This window comes from Enhydra lutris, unplaced genomic scaffold (genome assembly GCF_002288905.1).
Source record: "Enhydra lutris kenyoni isolate GAN:26980312 unplaced genomic scaffold, ASM228890v2 scaffoldscaffold60, whole genome shotgun sequence".
Classification (NCBI taxonomy): Eukaryota; Metazoa; Chordata; class Mammalia; order Carnivora; family Mustelidae; genus Enhydra; species Enhydra lutris.
In genome coordinates, this window is record NW_019154144.1 from 2,828,787 (window position 1) to 2,850,093 (window position 21,307).

Here is a 21,307-nt window from a genome sequence, read left to right on the forward strand (position 1 = left end):
AGACCCTGAGCCATCAATTTTTTGTTATTGTTAACTAATAACATAAAAATATGAATGAGATGGTTTTATCAATTATGTCACCAACCCAATAGAGCTATGCCACTGTTTACAGAAAAGACATTCACATACATGGAAAATGAGGAATGTACAAAGTTATTCATTGTATAATGCTTTTAATAAAAATCTAATTTTTATTAAAAATCTAAATGTCCAAAAGGAGAGGACTAATGAAGTGATACATCATATGATGGAATATTATGCTGCCATAAAAATGAATAAGGAACCACCTTATATGACACAGAACTTCCAAGATAAATGAAAAAAAATAAGGTACATAAACAGCATAGTACCATCTATGTGAAAAAAGGCAAAAAATAAAATATGTGTAGTATTTGCTTATATACATGTGAAAGTTTTTTTGAGAAATATACAAGGAAACTGTTAGCATTGGTTGCTTCCTAGGCAAGGTGGCTAAGGAGCAGGAGAAGTAAAACTTTTCACTGCATATTCTTTTTTACCTTTCGAATTTTGAAGCATATGAATGTATTACCTAATCCAAAAGGAAAACATAAAATTTAGATGGGCAATAAAATAGTTTGAGATGAAATAGGATCTTGTTCTTAATGGAAAACACTTCAAAAAGTAGGCATAGTTCTGAGGATAAATATCTGCAGGTAGAATACTGAAACTGTGACTATCTATTCCAAACTTCTCACTTTATAGATCTGTAAGCCAAGGCCTTGAAAATTTTGTGACTCATGTAAGATCACACAGCAAAAGAGGATTAGAAATCAGACATTCCAATATCTACTCTATGCATACCATTTTCTCATTTTGTGGGAGGAAAACACAAACAAGTTTAGGCTACATAATGGGTTGTCGTGCTCGGTCTAAAGTTTAGAGTCTAAAGTACGAAATAACCTCAAATCCTGAGGCTACTAATTTCTTGTGTGGCCTTGATGTGGCTACACTTACAAATATGTGACTGTACATATTACAATATGATAAATATATTTTTTCTAACCTATCTCAACTGAATTTACTGAGGGCAAGAACTAATTTTTTTTTATTCTTTTTTTTAATCTTATTTTTTAATCTTATTTTAATTTTCTAAATATGCAAATGCCTAGCACAAGTGTACTGCCAAAAATATTTATATAGGTTCTAATTCCTTAACCAAAACCCAGAGTCTGGATGTGTTTTAAAAATAGTAATTTCTTGGGACGTGTGGGCGGCTCATTTGGTTAATCCTCTGCCTTCAGCTCAGGTCCTGATCCCAGAACCCTGGGGTGGAGGCCCTGCATAAGGCTCCTTGCTCACTGGAGAGCCTGCTTTCCCCCCTGTCTGCCACTCCCCCAGCTTGTAAGCTTTTGTGTTCTAACAAATAAATAAATCTTAAGAAAAGTAATAATTTCTTGAAATTTAAAAATGTTACAAGGTACACAAACCATTATGTAACACCTCCCATACCAGTGGCCAACGGCAGTACCCCATAATCAAACATAATATTTCTTCAGCAAAATATATGGGATAAAAATTATATACAATTTCTCATTTGCTCAGATCATATTTTGTTACCAAATGCATTTTATCTCCAAGCTTAAAAAGTTTTTGGTTTGCAAAGCCTTCTGAGTGTTGGAATTAAACAAGAGATTATATAGACTGTACTCGCAAAGGTGCTGTTAAAAATATGGTTAGTCACTTTAACTCTCATCTTTTTGATGAGATCAGACCAACCAATCACAGCAGGCAGCTTTTACATCCCAGGTTTGGGCTGAAGACTTGGCTTGTGATTACGGAATCCAACCTAGCAGACAGGACAAAACCTGACACTACAAGAAGAAAGAAGGGAAAGAAAGGAGAGAGGAAAGAAAGAAAGGGAGGAAAGGGAGGAAAGGAAGGTAAGGAAGGAAAGAAGATAGGCAGACAGAAAATCCTAATTGTACATTATATTCCTATTGTAGATGTTCTAATAAAAACTCCCTTTGATTAGATTGTGTTAGTTTTTAATTCAAAACCGGTAAATAAAACTTCTATCCCACACTGCTGACAAGACTGCTTTAATTCTCCTGTGAGGTAATTGCCCTATTTCTGGGACCAGTGTAAACAGAAGAAGGCATTCCAAATATATTGCTAAAGAAAAAACATAAATACATTCAATTTTTTCAACTTGGGACTGTTACTTTAATATAAACGAAAGGAGACTTTCTAGTCAACCTCTTCTAATTGACTCTCCTATATAATCATCATTCTTTTTATCTTATAAAGTCTTGCAGAACTTTTTCTACTTTTTACAAGGAAGAATAGCTCAGAGTCAAAACACAGTATATACTAAAATCCTCTTTTCTTACCACAACCCAAGCCCCACATCCATTTTTTCCTGGCAAAAAAATCAAATTTGCGCTAAAAGACTATAAATCAACTTTACAAACAACGTTTCATTGATACAGTTCAGTTTGGCGATGTTGATTTTTCAATCTTAAAATTTTAACTGAATCAATTATTTTGTTCCATTTATGCAGTTAACAATGCAGCAAACATTTATTACAAAAAAAAAATCTAGTGTATTCCATCCTAAAAAATGGAAATAACAATGATGAACAAGAAAAACTCTGAGTTTGGCTATTATTTCAAGGTGGAAATACTAGGTTCTCGCATTTTCATAATTCATTTAAAAAGAGAAAACTTAACTAGATCTTACAACAAATAAACCAGTATATTAATAATCGAGTACAATAAAAAAAGGGTAAACAAAAATTAACCAGCCTGGTTTTCAGTCTGGAGAAAAACAAAATAGACTCCCTATTGGATTTCTCGGCCATACGCATTCTTAAGTAAAACTAAAATCTTTTACTGAGGAATTTCTTGGTATATGGGACTTGTTACCTCTATACAGCCCTATCAAAATCACCAGCATTATTCCAGAATATAGTTATATACTTTGAGACCACTAAAAATACCCCACAGCCCAAAATGCCAACGGTGGTTACTCTGCAAAAAGAAACGGTCAGAAACTACGTATTACTCTAGGACATAGAACCAATCGACCAAAAGGACTTCTAGAATATGCTGCCCCAAGATTCAGAATGCAACTCAGAAATAGCACACGCGGTCACGGTGTCCCTTAAACCACAAGACCTTCCTAAGAAAGCAGAGCCTTAAACTTATCAACTAAATGAGAACTCCCCCTTTTCTCTGAAGTTAAAGCAAGGCAGGGCAGCTGAAACGAGCGCAGCAGGGACAGATCGGCTGCTGACTACTTAGAACGGCTCATGGAGAGCAAAGTCCCTGTGCTTTGACTACTCCCCTTACCGTTAGAAGATCTGGGAGGGAGGAAAGGAGGAGAAACACCCCCAGAATCCTGGCAGAAAAGCCCCTGGCCTCGAAGATGGGGTTTAGGGAGACAGAGAGGGGGCAGCTCCGCGTGTGGTGACCCTTTGTGAACACACACTCTGTGACTGCTCGGCTCTCACCGAGGCGTTAAAAGAGCGGACTACGGGGGCCTTGCGCGACCCACAATCGTCGTGGAAGCCGCAGCGCTGCAGAGACGCTCCGTCCGACAGGCTCTATTGCACCTTTCCGCCTGTGCAGGCCACTGAGCCCTTCCCTCACCCACCCACGCAGGTCACCCTCCGCCGCGCCGACTTCCGACCGGGATCCCGCGGGCCAGGGCGCAACGCTGCGCAAACCAGTCTCTTCCCTCAGCCTAATCCCTCCGCTGTCGGACGCGCACTAGTTTTAATCACGCCCCACCCCCTGCCCGTCGGCGTCACCTCCGCCACTCGAGCGCTTTCCAGCAGCTTCCAGAAACGTCGCCTCCCCAAACCCAGCCACTCACAGATGCCGGGCTCGGCAGCCACCGGCCCCGCCCCTAGCCGTCGCCGCTGCTGAAACTGCGGCTGCGACTCCGGGCGGACAGCCACGCCTCTGCGGAGGCCGTCCGGAAGTGCTCTCGTTCTCGCCTTCCCCACCACGTTGACGTACTTTCAGGCCCCGCGCGGAGCAGGAAGGGGAACTCTTTTGCTGCGGACTCAAACCGGAAGCTGCTTTTCCAGCGGAGAGGCCGGTGGGGGAGGAGCAGGCCGAGGGGAACGTGGGTTGAACGTTGCACGGTGGAGTGTGGACCCAATCTGGAACAGGAGTTCGGACCGACTCGGTGCGAGCAAGCGAAGTGCACGCGGCAGGTAAGGGAGAAGAGAGTGTAGTTTCCTCTGGCTCCTGAAATCGGGAAGGCGGACAGCGCCGGGGAAAAGACACTGCCTTTGGGGTAGTCGGTGCGCAGAAAGGTGGACTATGCTGGGAGAGGAAAGGGGGCAGAGACTGGGCTCGGGTGGGAGGCTTGGTGATTGAGGTGTGGAGATAGAGTTACTGATTCGATTTGGTTCAGAGAGGTAAATGCTGAAGAGAAACCAGAGTCGTTTGTTTTTCGCTCTTCTAAAGAGCGCGGAGGTGGAGAGGGTTAACGGAATCCTGCACCTCCTCGGGTTTTCAAGGTTGGGTTTTGAACCTTTGATGTCTTGGTCCTGTGCGTCTGTGATTCTGGAGGGCTGGGTTTGGAACCAGGCAGGGCTGGGCACCCAAAGCCGCCCCATTCCTCGGCTTTAAGTTCGCTCTGGTCGTACCTTTGGTAATTCATGTGCTGAGCCCCCTTGGTCTTGGAGGGCAAACTCAAAATGGGTTTAAGGCTCTTCTCGGAACAGCTGGTTCTGTGGGTTTCCCCACAGTGCACGCGGGACTGTGAAACAAGCTTAACTGCATATTTTTCGTCATTCCCAGGGCAACCTTTACACATTCATTGCGCTGTAACTGCGTTCGTATGGGGTTAAGTAATTCACATTCGGGGTCCGGGAGTATCAGTGACTCCCAGAAGTACTGAAAAGAGGGCGTCAGAAGAAAGGTGCTGAGGGTGGAGTAGAGGAGGGTAAGATTGGAAAGCCAGGTTGGTCTCAAGTATAGTGAGCTTTAGGTCATATACTACTTTCAGGTACGTACTGAGGTGTTTGGACTTTCCTGAATCGAGTTATAATAAACAGGTGATTTTAAGCTGAGCTGTCTCAGCTTAAAACTCATTTTGTACAAGCGTCACTTTGGCAGTGTTACAGAATTGAGATGGGATGGAGAGGTGGGGATTTGAGGCTTCCAAAGAACTGTCCACAGAATTTGGTGACTTTTACTGCATGAAGAAGTGGGAAGTGAAAATTTCGAGGACCACTCAAATTTTCTTGTGTGTGTGTTTGGAAAGATGAAGACAGCAAAATATAGGTCAGATACAATAAAAAGGAGCAGGTTATGTTGGTAGGGAGAACAATGAAGATGAGCCTTGAAGGCAAATTGTAAGAATTACCCCAGGGTTTGTATAGAAAACAAAGTTAATTGTTTTTTGAAAGACCTGGATAGCTCTCCTCTGGTATTTTTTTTTTTTAAGATTTTATTTATTTATTTGACAGAGAGATCACAAGTTGACAGAGAGGCAGGCAGAGAGAGAGAGGGAAGCAGGCTCCCTGCTGAGCAGAGAGCCCGATGCGGGACTCGATCCCAGGACCCTGAGATCATGACCTGAGCCGAAGGCAGTGGCTTAACCCACCCAGGCGCCCTGGTATTTTTTTTTTTAATGAATTTTCTTTTGTGGGGTTTTGCATATTTGAATTTCCATCACCAACCTCTCTGCTTTTCCCACTGAAATGTTGGCTGTTGGGATCAGAATCAGGAGCAGATTTGAAGGCTTATGTTTACTTATATAATTGAGAGAGAGAAAAAAGGCCAAGAAAGTTTTTTAGATCCCTCTGGCAGATGGAAATTGTCATCAAAAACATCTTACTCAGGTTGTATAGGGTTATATAGGGCACCAGTTTTTCTTTTGAGAATACTGCAGAATAATACAAGATGTGCAGTGTATTGTGTACATAGAGTGAAGTATAAAATTAGCACTGAATGAATAGTAGTTAAAATGTACTGTCTGTTCAGGTGCTAAGCATTTTACGTGTATTGTTGTATTTAATTCTTAGTACAAAGCAGTGTTAAAAATTTCTGAACCCACATGTGCAGTTGTAAAGCCCATGCTTTTAGCTACTCTGGAATCATAAGCAGTTTGACTCTTTCCTGTATAGTTCTCTTTTGTAAGTATATTATAAATGGAGCCAGCCAAAAATAAGAAATTTGGTGTTGTCTTTGAGGAGCTGAAGAAGTAAAAGTTATCATCAGGCTTATTTTTGTCAAAAAAAAAAAAAAAAAAAAAAAAAAACAGCAAAAAGCAGTGGTTCTCAGTGAGGCAGTTTTGCTTCCCCTGGTCATTTGGCAATGTCTGGAGACTTTTGGTTCTCACAGCTGGGTTGTGCCCATGGCACTCACTCACCATCTAGTAGGTAGAAGTCAGTGATGCTGCTGAACATCCTACAATGTGCAAGACAGTCCTCAAAAGGAAGAATTGTCTGGTCCAAAATGTCTGTAGTGCTGTAGTTCAGAAATCCTGCCTTAGTAAGATTTCTTCAGGAGTTTGAGATTCACTTACACTTTTCTTAGAAGCATTTTTATTTTTGAAATTATTCCATGGCTTAAAAGATGTGTAAAGTTATACATCTGGAATAGAATAGCATAACTTGTTTTTAAAGTGAATCTCTAAGCCACAGTTTCCCAGGAGGTGGTTGTCATAGAAATTCATAGATTTGGGAAAGACTTTTGCTTAAAGTTATTTTACAGCATCCCTACTAAGTGGTGATTTACTCTGCTTTAAGGTCTTTTGTGTCTGGTTTCCCTGTATTTTAAGTCCATATCTAAACTACTCTTAATAATTAATTTTCCCTTGTACTGAGCTCCAGACTTATAATTTTGACTTTACTGAATATGATTCTGTTCTATGGACTTAAAACAAGCTTGTTACATGTGTAATTTGTACTATGATAGTGTTTATATTTTTGTGTGATATAGTTTGTTTATTATAAAATAGCATATTGTTGGGAATTTTTTAAAAAATAGCATAATTCTTTTGATGACCTTGGTGGTTGAGCAGTAAAAAATGTATCGGGTTCTTTTGTCGCTGTCAAGCGATGGCATAATAGATCTGGCGTCTGTAAAATGTATTCTTAGTATGATGCTAACATGCTTGTTTCAGATTATGCATAGACCCTAAAAACCTAGGTTTTTAAACTCTGGTCAGTATAATTTGTTATTTAAATAATAGCTTATTTCTATTACAAGTTTTAATTAATTTGCTTACGAATGAGTCAAACTTGGTCCTGTTGCCAATCTGCCCTCTTCCAACAAATTCACTAGGATTATAAGTAAATATAGGTAATTTGTTTTTGCTTCAAGCTTACAATTTTAGAATATGTTTATTTTGGGACATACAGTTTCAAAACATACTTAATATATATGCATCTTATAAGATAGCATAGCTCTTTTTCAAAGTAAATAGGACTTTTATTTAATTGTCTATTGACTTTTTTTTTTCCAGGGTTCATTGAAAAATCCTTAGTGATATTGACATGTTTCAAGTGACATAAATTAGCCAATGACTCGGAATGATGGATTCCCCGAAGATTGGAAATGGTTTGCCAGTGATTGGACCAGGGACTGATATAGGGATATCTTCACTCCACATGGTGGGGTATTTGGGAAAAGTTAGTGAACTTATTTTTTGCCTCAGTGCAAAGTTGGTTTTTTCCTCCTTTTTTGAGACTGAAATTCGGTTTTAATTTTACCAGTTAACTTTTAAAAAACTATATCTTCCACGGAAATCTTACAGAAATGGCGAAAGATTATTCTAATGTATTTACCTCTCTGTGTTTTATTGATATGTGAAAGTAGAAATAAAACATAGACCTTGTGGTTTATTCTCTGAAAATATGAAACATATATTTTCCCTGGCAGCTGACATTACTTTTTTTCTTGCAAATAAAACTGATGCTATTTTTAAAACTTAAAATTTAATATTTAAAACTATAATATATTCTTTTTGGAATAATAGTTGTATTTAAAGCATATATGCATTTCTTTTATTTGCCATGTTTAAAATATCTAGCCAGGACACTTCCAGGTGAAAATTGTATTTTTTTTCTGGGTTACTTTTCCATATAACTTTTTGTAATTTGATACAATCTAGTAATGTCTATATTTTAATTTACTTTATTTCTTTTTTAGAATTATGATTCAGCTAAAGTCCCGTCAGATGGGTATTGCCCTGCTTGTAGAGAGAAGGGAAAGTTAAAAGCCTTAAAGACTTACCGAATTAGTTTTCAAGAATCTATCTTTTTGTGTGAGGATCTGCAGGTAAAGTATTAATCTTAGATAGTATTAAGGTTTTAGCTTTTTGCTTTTTTCTTCAGTGTTTAAATTTGTACTCATTGTGTATTTTTTAGACTGTACATTTTTAATACATAGATAACCAGAGTATCTAGATCTGTCTAGTATACAGTTTTAAATATTTTGTTATTTTCCCTGAATTATTGCATGAAGATACTTGTTTTTATTATCGTTAGACTTGTGAGAGGAGAAAATACATTTCAAGATGGATTTTTTTTTAACCTTGCTGGGGTCCTTGTTAATTGTTGGTATGTAGTGGTTATCCTTTCATCTCTTTGATTTATAAACTTTGGAACTTACTGGAAAAGTTACTAATCTCTAAATATTATAATACTTAAGAATCTAAATATCCAGTGTATCCAGTGCTACAAATTTAAAAAAAAAATTTTGAGAGTGAGAGAGTATGCGTGTGCAAGAGAGCACAAGTTGGCGGGGGCGGGGGGGGGGTGGAGAAGTGGACTCCCTGCTGATCAGGGAGCCCCTACTCCAGGCTCAGATCCCAGGAACCCAAGATTATGACCTAACCTGAAGTCACTTAACTGACCGAGCCACCCAGGCACCCACAGTGGCACAACTTTTATATAGGAGCTCATTAAACTTCATAATACTCCCCATTTTATTTTATTTGACAGTTTATGAAACTTTTATATGTATGTTTAGTTCTCAAAACTTTGTGAAGTAGATATTTCCATTATGAATAAGAAATCAGAGAGAGTTTAGGAGCATAGGATCTTCATAAATTTTGCAGAACTGTAATTGGAATATAGTCTTGTAATTTCAGGTGTGTTTCATTCCAAGTAAACTCGCAGTTCATCAGAATCACGTGGAGTACTTTTAAAAAATTTCTGGGTATCACCCCCAGATGCCAGTTTAGTAGACTTAACCCAGAGTATATAGTCTTGTAACTCTTAGGGATGAGTCTGATGATTGGCCAAGTTTGCAAAATACTAAACTAAATGAACACTGATAGTGATAGATACTTTTCCTGAGTGTAACTTGAAGAAAATCCCAGGCATTCCTACAAATAGAAAAAAGTTTCTTTTTGCATTTATTCAATAATTTTTTTTTTTTTTTGAGTGTCACCACGTTGGCAATGTCCCAAAGGCTAGGATACAATGTATAAAGCAAAAAATACCCTCAAGAAGGTGGTTATGGGAGCACCTGGGTGGCTCAGTTGGTTAAGTGTGTGCCTTAGGCTTAGGCATGGTCCTGAGATGGAGTTCCAGGTCCACCTCTCTGCTCAGCGGGGAGCCTGCTTCTCCCTTTCCCTCTGCCTACCACTCCCCCTGCTTGTATTTGTGCTTGTATGTGTGCTTTCTCTCTCTCTGCCAAATAAATAAATAAAATCTTTTTTTTTTTTTTTTTAAAGGTGGGTATGTTCTAAGAGGGAGGAAAAATCAGTAAGTAAGTTACAGTTTTTGTGTATGAGGTAATGAAAAATAAAGCCCAGGGACTGGAGTGTTAGGGAGTGAGAAGTTAGCAATTCTAAATAGAGTGGTGAAGGGGATCTCTTCATTGAGAAAGTGACATTTGAACAGAAACCTGAAAGGGATGAAAAACAAGCCATGTGAATTTCAGATAGACAAGCATTCCAGGCCGGGAGAGTAGCAGGTACAAGACCCTGAGCCAGTAAAGTTTGCCTGTGCATGTTTGTTCTACTGCAAGGAAACTAGCAGAGCTGGATCTGAGTTAAGTAAAGCGGAGTCATAGAAGATGAGTTAGAAAAATAATGGTGAGGGGACTGGACCAAATAGGGTTTTAGAGGCTGTTGTAAAGTCACTGGCTTTTACTGTGGCTGAAATGAAGAGCCATAACAGGGAGAGTCATAATCTGATTTAAATGTTAAAAGGTTCAGTGTGGCTTCTCTCTTGAAAGTATATCTAATGGGCAGGACCTGAAGTAGGGAGACTAGTTGAAAGACACTTAGAATATTCCTTGGGGAGCAAATAGTGGCTAAGGTGATAAGATGTGGTTGGATTATCTATGTAATTTGGAAATAGAGCCAAAGAGGATTTGCTGAAAGATTGGGATGCATAGTAGGAGAGGAGGGAATCAAGAATGATTCCCAGATTTTTGGCTTACATAATTGGAAGAGTAAGGTTGCCTGTTGGAATAGTGGAGTTGCCTGTTGCTAAGATGAGAAAGACTTTGGGAAGAAGAAGATTTGGGGGGAAGATAGGCCAGGACCAGTCAAGCTTGAGACAGCCATCTGGTACTTGAGGGTATATGGAATAAGTGGTTGGATCTGTGTGTCTGGTATTAGGTAGAGAGTGAGGTTAAAGAGAGGTAATTTGAGAGTCATCAGCATGTAGATAATTGAACCATGAAAGGGGATGAGTTTACCTAAAAGTATTGGTGGCAATCCAAGGACTAAGCCCTGTTATACTCCTGCATTAAGACACTGGGGAAATGAAGTGGAACTAGGAAAGGAGTAAGAGAAGAATTGGACAGTGAGGTAGGAGTAAACCCAGAAAGGTAAGAGTATTTTGTTCTGGAAGTCAAATTATTTACTTTCAGCTCAAGGAGAATGATGACTCAGTTCACCACTGGGTGGAGTGTTGTGGGTTCGTTGAGAAACTTGATGAGAATATTTTGGGTAAAGTGTTAGTGATAAAGGAAAGCTTGGTTGGAGTGAGTTACAGAAAATTAGAGAGGAAGAACTGAGAAATACAGATGTGAGGTGGTACCTGGAGGAGGAAATTTTTAAGTTGGAAAAAGTAACAGCATGTTTGTATGCTGATTATATCCGGTGGAGAGAGAAAAAGTGTCACAGAATTGCTGAAGAGCTACCCTTGAAGCAGGCAGTGGGCTCTATGGAACAGCGAGAGGGCTTGATGTTAGGCTGTTTGACAGCTTATCCTAACAGGGAACTGTATAGGGTGTGTACTCATTAACTCAGATCAAAGTTGTAGAATGGTAACCATAGGAAAGAGAAATCTTTCTAGAAAAAGAACTATTATATTTTCCCCTCTTCCAAGCAATGTATAGTATTTCAGTAGAGTTCTTTCACCATGGACTGCCATAATAAAGAAGTCCCTGTCCTTAGGACATTAGCTTTTAGCTATTAAAGTTAGAGGTATTATTTGCATTTTTAGTTTTGAAGCATTTTTTTTAAAGTGATGAGGAAAAAAATAAATAACCAAGAATTTTAAGTATATGCTTTGCAGATTAAAAAAAAGTACTGTAATTTTTTATCTAATTTTAAGGAAGTGTTCTATTCAGTAAGAGCCCTGTGTATTTTATGAAGTAGATTGGTTTACACCAGGAGTCAGCAAACTCTGTATGACACCCACAGGCTAAAAACAATAGTTAATGTTTTTATTTGATTATTTATTTTTAAAGATTTTATTTATTTGTCAGAGATAGCAAGAGAGGGAGCACAAGCTGGGGGAAGTGGGAGAGGAAGAAGCAGACTTCCTGCTGAGCAGGGAGCCTGATGTGTGGCTGGATCCCAGCACCCTGGGATTATGACCTGAGCTGAAGACAGAAGCTTGATGACTGAGCTAGGCACCCTGTTAGTTACATTTTTAAATTACTAGGCAAAAATGAAAAAAAATGCTATTTTGTAATATATTAAAATTACATGAATTTCAAATTTCAGTGTCCAAAAAAAGTAGTATTGGAATGTAGCCATACACAATCATTTTTGCATTGTCAATGGCTGCTTTTGTATTATAGTGGCAGACTTAAATAGTTATGACAGAGACCTGGACTAGCCCACTTATCTGGCCTTTTACAGGTAAAATTTGCTGATCCCTGGTCTTTAAGACCTTTGAATCAGTTTGTTAATTTGTTAATATTTTTATTGTAAAATTTTAAGTCCACTGAACATTCTGCTTTCACTTGCCAAATTGCAAAGAATCACATGGGAAAACCCTCTTAATCAGAAGTTTCTTGATTTGAAAAAAACACTAAGATTCAAACTCCGCTTCCAAATTAATAAATTGAAATTCAAGTTTTTTCAAACTGTAGGGAGTTTTATCTCTTTTTTTTTTTTCTTGAGTATTCCATTGTAGTCTTTTATTGGAACATTTATTTAGGTTTTTTTTTTAAAGCATGAAATTTATAAGGCTCTTAAGTCTTTAGTTAAGTCGTCAGAGAAAACATTCATTTTCTTGGTTTTCTTCATTTGTAAAATGAATGTAAACTGTTTATTTTTTGTAAGTATTTTTATAGTTTGTTTTTGGCATACCTTATAATTTTCCAAATACAAGGTAATGTGCAGTGTTTTCCTTTTTCTGTTTTATAGGAAAACAGGAATGTATTTAAGCTGCTCAAAAAAATCAGTGAAAGAGGGAGCATTAAATTTTTTCAACCTAAGATTTTAAATGCTCTTGCATGGTTGGGCTAGATGGAAAAATTAATACTCTATGTAGTTATCATTTATGATTTTCCTTTTTTTTTTTTTAAGATAAGCTAAACTTCTAGTAACAGAAATGGCATGTTCATTATAAATATAAAGTAGAAACTAAAGTCCAGGTATAAAGAGATAAAAATCTGAAAGCACTGATTTATAAGAGGGATAAAATGGGACATTTAAACTGGCCCTATGACTGGAGCACAAATTATCGATAGAAAAGTTAGTTGAGACATTTGCAAATAATGTAGGAGAAAACCATTTAGACCACTAAATTTTGCAGCTCCAGGGCCCATTATTGTTTATTGATTTTAATTAAGTAGGGGCGCTGGTAGGATATGCACATCATGATCTTGACTCTGAGATCAATAAAGCTTTTTTGTTTTTGTTTTTTAAAAAGTTTTTAATTGTAAAAAAAAAAAGGGCATGACATTTACCATCTTAATCATTTGTAAGTGTACAGTTTAGGTTTGTTAGGTGTATTCACATTATTATGGAACAGACCTCTTGAACTTTCTCATTGTGAAAAACTTAAATTTTGTACCCACTGAATAACAGCTCCTGTTTTCCCCCTTCGCCCATGCTTTGGGACCACCATTCTACTTTTGGTCTCTATGAATTTGACTGCTCTAGGTACCTCATATAAGTAGAGTCATACCATATTTCCCTTTTGTGACTAACCTATTTTATTTAGCATAATGTCCTCAATATTTATACATGTTGTAGCCAGTGAACAGATTTCCTTACTTTTTAAGGCTGAATAATATTTCATTGTATGTATATACCACATTTTCTTTATCCATTTGTCCATTCATGGACATTCAGGTTGCTTTCACGTCTAGGGTGTTGTGTATTATGCTGCAGTGGATATGGGTGTGCAAATATCTCTTGGAGGTCTTGCTTTCATTTTTTTGGGAGTATATACCTGTCTATGACTATGAATACAAAATTATTGCTGTTTTAAAGTGTTCTCTATTTTCTGACATTGGTAGGATTTAGGAAATAATCTCAGGGTGTAAAGTTGAGGGTCAAGTTGTTAGTTGGTGAGTTCATTCCTAGTTGGTAACAGTGAGAAGAATCCAGAACTTAGCTATTAAACTAAAGAATTTTATAAGTACAATATTATGAGCATAGTGTTCATTTGTATAGAAGAAGCTGTACTTGTAAAGAGGACTTAGTGCATTTCAGTATCTGTTGCTTACAACCTAGTGACTAAAAAAAGCTTAATGGCTTGACTTAGTATTCCTCATGATTCTGTGGGTTGTGTAGGTAGTTCTTATACATCACCTGCTGTCAGCCAGGAAGCCTAAAATGTCCGCATAGCTGGCAGTTGATGCTAGCTGCAAACTGGGAACTCTGCTCAGGCAGTCGGCCAGGATCTCAGTTCTTTTCCATGAGGGTCTCTCCGTGAGGCTAATTGGTCTCCTCACAGTATCATGGATGGGACCTTCAAGGAGTGATCCAGAAGGAAGGCTCCAAAAGACTAGCCTAATGCGCCTGTGCTTATCAGGCTTCCACGTGCATCGTGCTTGTGAGCATCCCATCATAGCTGGTCCCATGGCTAAGCCAAGAGTGGTGCAGCACAGGACTGACACTACCAGGGCGTGAATAGCAGGAGGGGTAGTTCCTTAGACATAAAAGGCCATCAAAGTAGCAGTTACCATCAAAGTAGCAGTTACCATGTTTGTGTAGAAGTAGGCATTTATTTTAAATGAGGACACATAATATATTAGATTTGTCTTTTAAAATATTTTCTTAGGTTTCAAACTTGGGGAAAATCGATTATTTTGGTCATTTGTCTACACTTGTGATATTTGGCTGAAGTTGTTTTAATACATAATAAGATTTGATGAAGTTGTTAAAATTCAGCCAGTTTGACTCTTAGATCCGGTAAGGATGTAAAATTGGTAATGCTTACGTGTGCTCAGATTAATACTCAGTTTTAAAATTAAACACAGAAATTACTAATGCATATTTTTTTATTTGAAAATGCTTCATCCTGAAAATGAAAATAGTTTTCCGATTTTTAATGTTATTACCTGTCCCCAAACGAGTAACACTCATAATAGAATGTTTTTTTAAATTGTTGAGACTTGTTAACTCACTCAACATTAGGTTTTTATTAAAACAGAAGTATGTATGTTTTCCGTGTCAGCTACCTCTAGTGTGGATCCGATTAAACCCTCGATTGTTCAAATTAACTAAGGAAAATTACTTTGGGGGGCCAAAATTTTGATTTAATAGTGGTTTATTTCTAGTTCCTTTAAATTTAGATTGGTACATTGTACTGATGCTAAAATTTTATATGTATTTTTCATGACATAGAAATTGTAATATAAAACTTGAGCTTTATTTGAATATTTTGTAGTTTTTATCATTTTCTTTTTTCTTCCTAGTGCATCTATCCTTTGGGCTCTAAATCACTTAGTAACTTAATTTCTCCTGATTTGGAAGATTGTCATACTACAAATAAGCCTCAAAAAAGGAAGTTCTTGGAAACCAACTATAAAGATTCACCTCCTTTAGCAAATACCAAAAAGACTAAAAATCATGTTGTTGGTGAACAAGTTTTGAACAGCAAACATGATGGAGAAGCATATGATGAAACCTCGTCTCGCTTACCTGATTTACCACACAGTGGTCTACAGAACCCAGTTAGGACAGCTGATTCCTTGGAACAGAATGAGATTTTGGAGGCTGGTATTGACATGGCTGCTGAAGAATATTCTGCTACAGTTGATGTTTCTGAAACTGGAGGGATTTCTCCTCAGAATGAAGGATGTGCATCTGAACTGGAAATGGCATTGGAGAGCAAATGTACATCACTTTGCCAGTCTTTATGTGTCCAGTGGAAAAATGCTAATGCTCTCTGTTGGTTAGATTGTATTCTGTCAGCATTGGTGCACTTGGAAGGGTTAAAAAATACTGTGACTGACCTGTGCTCTAATGCGAACTCTGTGTTCTGGCAGTTGTTTATGAAGTATGATCAAGCCAATAAACTTCTGCACGCCAATCAGGTGGATGGAATTAAAGGTTGGTAATAATTTATTTCTCTTACTTATAAAGAAGTTAATGTTCAGGCATGCCTGGGTGGCTCAGTCGGTTAAGCGTCTGCTGGCTCAGTTCATGATCCTTGGGTCCTGGAATTGAGGCCTGCATCATGCTCCTTGCTCAGCAGTGAGACTGCTTCTCCCTTTGCCTGCCACTCCCCCTGCCTGTGTGTGCATGCTCTCTCTGACAAGTAAGTAAAATCTTAAAAAAGAAGTTAATGTTGGAATAGTTTTGTCTCATAACATGTGGAAAATATACAGACACAAATCACTTGTTATTCTGCAACTTCCCAAAAATCTTGATTCACAATGAGGGATATATATAATTTTTTTCTTGGAAAATGGGATACCTGTGAATCCACCTCCCAACCCAAAATAATTAAAATATTTCCAATAACTTAATCTACTTATGGGTTCCTCCCCATCCCATCTTCCATCTCTCCTGCCAAAGGTAATTATTAACCTGAAAGGTGTTTTATCATTTCTTCTTTTTTGAAATTGTTTGTTTTGCATATGTATTACTAAACAATATATTCCTACTTTAGTTTGTTTTGAACTTATTAAAAAGGATATTGTACAGAATGTCTTCTGGGACCTTTTCTTCTTTCCTTTTTTTTTTTTTTTTTTTTTTAAGATTTATTTATTTGAGAGACTGTAAGCAGGGGGAATAGCAGAGGGAAAGGGAGAAGCAAACTCCCTGAGCCTGATGTAGGACTTGATCCCAAGACCCCGTGATCATGAACCTGAGCTGAAGGCAGCTGCTTAACTGACTGAGCCACCCAGGTGCCCCATTCTGTTTTCTTTTTATAAAGATTGATCTGTGAAGCTGCTTGTATTGGTGGTTCATTATTTTTCATTGCTAAAGATGTCCATTTTGTAAATGTATCCGTATATTTATTTACCTATCATTGAGTTGTTTTTTTTTGCCATTATAAATAGTGTAGCTGTGACTATTCCTGGGCTCAAATAGAGAGTTTCTCTTGGGTATACCATAGGAATGGAATCAAATCATAGACTCTGGGGCATCTAGGTGGCTCAGTCAGTTAAGCGTTCAACTTGATTTTGGTGCAGGTTATCGTCTCACGGTCATGGGATGAAGCTTTGTGTCAGGGTCCACATTCAGCACAGTCTGCTTGAGATTTTTCTCTCCCGCCCCCCCCTCCACTTATGTGCGTGTGCGCTCTCTCTCTCTCTCAGATAAATATATCTTAAATCATAGGCTCTAAGTTCAGATTTACAAGATACCATCACTACTCCCATTAGCAATATGTGAGAGATCTTCCTGATATATTCTCCCTTGGTTATTTTCACACTTGGAGAATTTTGCTTTTTGAATGATGTAAAATGGTTTATGGTCTTGATTTGCCTTTCCCAAATTTTATTTTATTTTACTTTATTTTGTTTTTATTTTAATTCCGTTAACAGAGTTACATTAGGTTCAGGTGTATCCAGTATAGTGATTTAGCAGTTCATACAGCACCTGCTACTCCTCACAAGTGTACTCCCTAGTCTCCTCACCTATTTAACCCATCCCCCACCCACCTCTCTGCCTTTCTCAAATTTTAAAGAGGTTGGACAGCTCTTCAAACATGAATTGATCATGTTTCCTCTTTTGTGAAATGCCTGTTTGTGTCTTACCTTATTTGAGTTTCTATGTCTTTGTTGCTATCTTTATGTCACGTGAGTTGCTAAATTGTGTCTTGTGTATTTACTTTTTTAAAGATACCTTTTGATGTACAGAAATTGCTAATCTTTCCTTTTGTAGCTAGTAATACTTCTGACATTTAAAAGGAATCTTTCCTTTTCCAAGATCAGAATCCATATTTTCACTGAAAAGTCAAAGTTTTGTTGTTGACATTGAATTTTAATTCAGCTCAAGTTAATTTTTGTGTGTGATAATCATCCCCTTTTCCCCCCATTACCTAGCCAGTTTTTCCTAGCTCCTAACTCCACATTTTTCTTCAACTGATCTGCCAGGCCACCTTTGTTACATAGTCTTCCATATATGTGTGCAGCTGTTCTTTCATTCTCAGTTTTGTTTTCTTGGTCACTTTATCTGTCTCTGTGTCAGCACCACACTATTTTAATTACCAGGGTTATTGCTGTCTGGTAGTATAAGAATCCTCACCTTTATTCCACTTGTCTTTGGTCAGGCCGTGTTTTATATAATTCTTACACATTTTTCCCCATTGTTGACCATTCAGGCTGCTTATTATTTTTTACAATTATGAACAAACACCATGACAGATAATCCATATATCCTTTGAATCCATCCATTGCCAATTATATCTTAGAAGGGATATTAAAATTTGAATATAAAGAGTCTTTGTAAATGGCTTTCCTGAAGAGTTAGATCATCATTTTCATATGTAGAAGAAAACATCCCAGAGCACTCAGATCATCTTTGAGTATAAACATTTTAAAAGTTATAATTTTGTTAGATAAGAAATACTGTTTAAACTTAAATTTCTTTGAGATTGAATTTTTTGCAAATTTTAAATTCATTTTTTTACAAGCATTTTTGTTTTTGCCTTTTCTTCACTGTATTCTTGTACTCTGTAATTATAGGAACCCAATACTGAGTTAGGTGACAGTTCAGATGATTACAGAAGAATATATTTCATGTTCAGATTTTGACTTCAATGTTGAATTAATTTTAATTATATTTTTTATAAAGCATAGCCACTTTATTTTATTTTTTAATAGAACCATAATTAACATACAGTGTTGTTTTAATTTTGGGTGTGCATTGAAATGTTTCAGCAGTTCTATATGTTACTCAGTAAGTGTACTCTTAATTCTCTTTATTTCACCCATATTACATATTCAATCATACTAATTTTTAAATAATAATTATATTTTTTATAATGTGGTTGTAATTGCATTTAGTAAGTTGACTTTTAATTTTAAGTTTTTTTTTTCTTGGTGTGGTTAAAGAAAAATTCTGGTTATTGCTTCATATTATAGGAGAATCCAGATATTTTCATAGTAAAATATATCAGCAGTATGATCAGGCTATATGAATTATTTGTAAGAGATTTTGGTGAAATTTTTTGTAGCTTAAGAATAACTAGAGTCATGGGGCACCTGTGTGGCTCAGTGGGTTAAGCCGCTGCCTTTGGCTCAGGTTATGGTCTCGAGGTCCTGGGATGGAGCCCGGCATTGGGCTCTCTGCTCAGCAGGGAGCCTGCTTCCTCCTCTCTCTCTGCCTGTCTCTCTGCCTATTTGTGATCTCTGTCAAATAAATAAATAAAATCTTAAAAAAAAAAAAAAAAGAATAACTAGAGTCAGATACATATGGGGGCTGGTTTTCTGACATAATAATTCTATTTTGAGGACTTTAATCCTAAAGAAATGAAGAAAAACATGGATGGGTATGTGTCCAAAAGATATTTGTCATGATAGTATTTATAAGAGTGAAAAAACAAAGAACTTAATTATCCAGCACTAGGAGAATTTTTAGTAAAACTCCGATTCAGGTGGAGTGTAATAACTAGCCTGCAAAGTTTTTTTTTTTTTTTTTAAAGATTTTATTTATTTATTTGACAGACAGAGATCACAAGTAGGCAGAGAGGCAGGCAGAGAGAGAGGAGGAAGCAGGCTCCCTGCTGTGCAGAGAGCCCGATGCGGGGCTCCATCCCAGGACCCTGAGACCATGACCTGAGCTGAAGGCAGAGGCTTAACCCACTGAGCCACCCAGGCGCCCCTAGCCTGCAAAGTTTTTAATGAAGCAAATTCATGTGAAGTAATAGAAGTAATAGAAATAAATGAGTAGATGTTGTCTCTAGCATGAGTAATAATCACATGTAAAGACATAGCTTCAGCTGTTTCAGAGATAGGCAGAATGTCTGAAAGCATTGCTCTCTTGCTAGGCCTGTGATTATTTGGATGAGAAAGGCTTTTACTGGGCTTTAGTCAAGCACAGTGATACTGGCTCCTGCAGTCGGGACTGATGATACTGGGCTGAGGGAATATTAGGGCAATGTATGGTACAGCACAGGAGTAAGAATTAAGGAAATTTTGTGGTTTTCATTTTGTCTCTGCTAAATTTTTTGACTGATTAACTTTCATTCTTGGTAATGTCTTAATTTTCTGTGGAAAGACAGAGATTGATAAGAAATTGATAATCTATTTCATTTTTAGATGGAGATTGTAAAAAACTTACTTCAGAAATACTTGCAAAGATAGAGTCCTGTCTGAATGAAGTCAGAGATGAAATTTTCATTAGGCTTCAGCCTCAGCTTAGATGCACATTAGGTAAGTAATTTCTATAATTTAACTGTATTACTCATCTACCATGAAGAAATACTTACATCATAAGAAAATATAGTACTGTTTTATTAGTTTGGGTGATTAGATTCTTGGGAGAGAGAATCTGTGTAGTTTCATTTAGGAGCTTAACCACTGGTTAAATCATTGGTGGACGGGGTTGTCGTTTCTATATAATCAGTCTCGTTGCTTATATCCTTGAAAGTGGATGCATTTCTCGGAAGCAGGTGGATACTTGGGTGGACTCCATGGGTTGTGTTTCCAATACTTTCCCTGTGTAGACTAATTCAGTGTTGTCAACCTTGACGTGCATTACAAAGCACCTAGGGAGTTGAAAAGTGCATGGGGTCCATTAAATAATAATCTCAGGGATGGAGTCAGGTATCAGCAATTTTTAGAAGCTCCTGCGTGATTCTTAAGGATGGACAGGGTTGAGAATCTCTGATCTAGGCCAACCATAGTAATTAGACTTCTCTTGCTGGTGATTGGTTTAGGAATAGACATACGGCACAATTTTTGTCGGTAAAAAACAAGGAGAAATATACTGATGACCTTTTGGGAAAGCTTGCTTACTTTTAAAAAGGGCAGAAGAATGAGACCTGTTTTTTCTCTGTGATTTGGCTTTTGGCCTCAGAGCAGAGTAGAGCTAGGGCACTAGAGTCCTGAGGCTTTTGAAATTTTTTCAGTGTTGCAAAAAAGAGTCATTGATGATTTTTTTTTTTTTTAATGAGTAGTGTCTTTTTGTTTTATTTCTCTTTACTGTTGTATTGACTCTTCTGTTAATACTGTGTCATAGTAAAGAATATATAATTCCTCTAAATATATTACCCATATTGAATTACATAAAATACCAGTGCCTTCTAATTTTTCTCTCAGAAGATTTATTTCATCAGACTCATGTGTATCTGGAAGCAGCGTCTTTTTTGTGTGGTAGTATCTTTGTCTCACCGTGCTGTTCCCTGCTTTTGTTTGTTTTCCATGAACTCCTACATACATGTTTATTTTGTTCTTAAAATAATAAATGAATTTCCATATGCCAGATCTTTGGTATTGTCTCCTTTAGGTCTAAAGGACTGTTCTCATTTATTATCATCAGGTAGGATCTCAGATGGGATGAATATTCTTTTTTTTCCTTTTTAACAAAGTATAATTTCTGTAATAGTAAAACCCTTTTTAAGTGTATGCAGTGTATAACCGTTACCGCAGTCAAGATAGAGAACAGTTCTGTCACCCTGAAAGTTTTCTTCAGGCTCCTTCAGCCCCTATTCTTAATCCAGACCTCTGATCTGTTGGGTGGATACTCGTTTCAAAGGAGGCTTTTCTGTAAGATTAC

The 21,307-nt window shown here is 37.4% G+C and overlaps 1 protein-coding gene across 2 annotated transcripts in view; it reads left to right on the top strand.

Annotated features, from left to right (window-relative positions):
- The first annotated feature begins 4,000 nt into the window (after positions 1-4,000).
- Positions 4,001-21,307, top strand: part of LOC111158561 (ubiquitin specific peptidase like 1) — a 34,640-nt gene continuing 17,333 nt past the window's right edge. Inside the window, exons 1-4 of one of the 2 annotated variants that reach the window (XM_022520666.1) lie at positions 4,001-4,184; positions 8,137-8,265; positions 15,052-15,688; positions 19,849-19,962. In XM_022520666.1, coding sequence (XP_022376374.1) covers positions 15,364-15,688; positions 19,849-19,962 — 439 coding nt within the window. In that variant the 5' untranslated portion in view covers positions 4,001-4,184; positions 8,137-8,265; positions 15,052-15,363. Of the gene's footprint in view, positions 4,185-7,426; positions 7,617-8,136; positions 8,266-15,051; positions 15,689-19,848; positions 19,963-21,307 lie in introns of those variants that run through there. The other variant, XM_022520665.1, reaches the window with a different exon arrangement.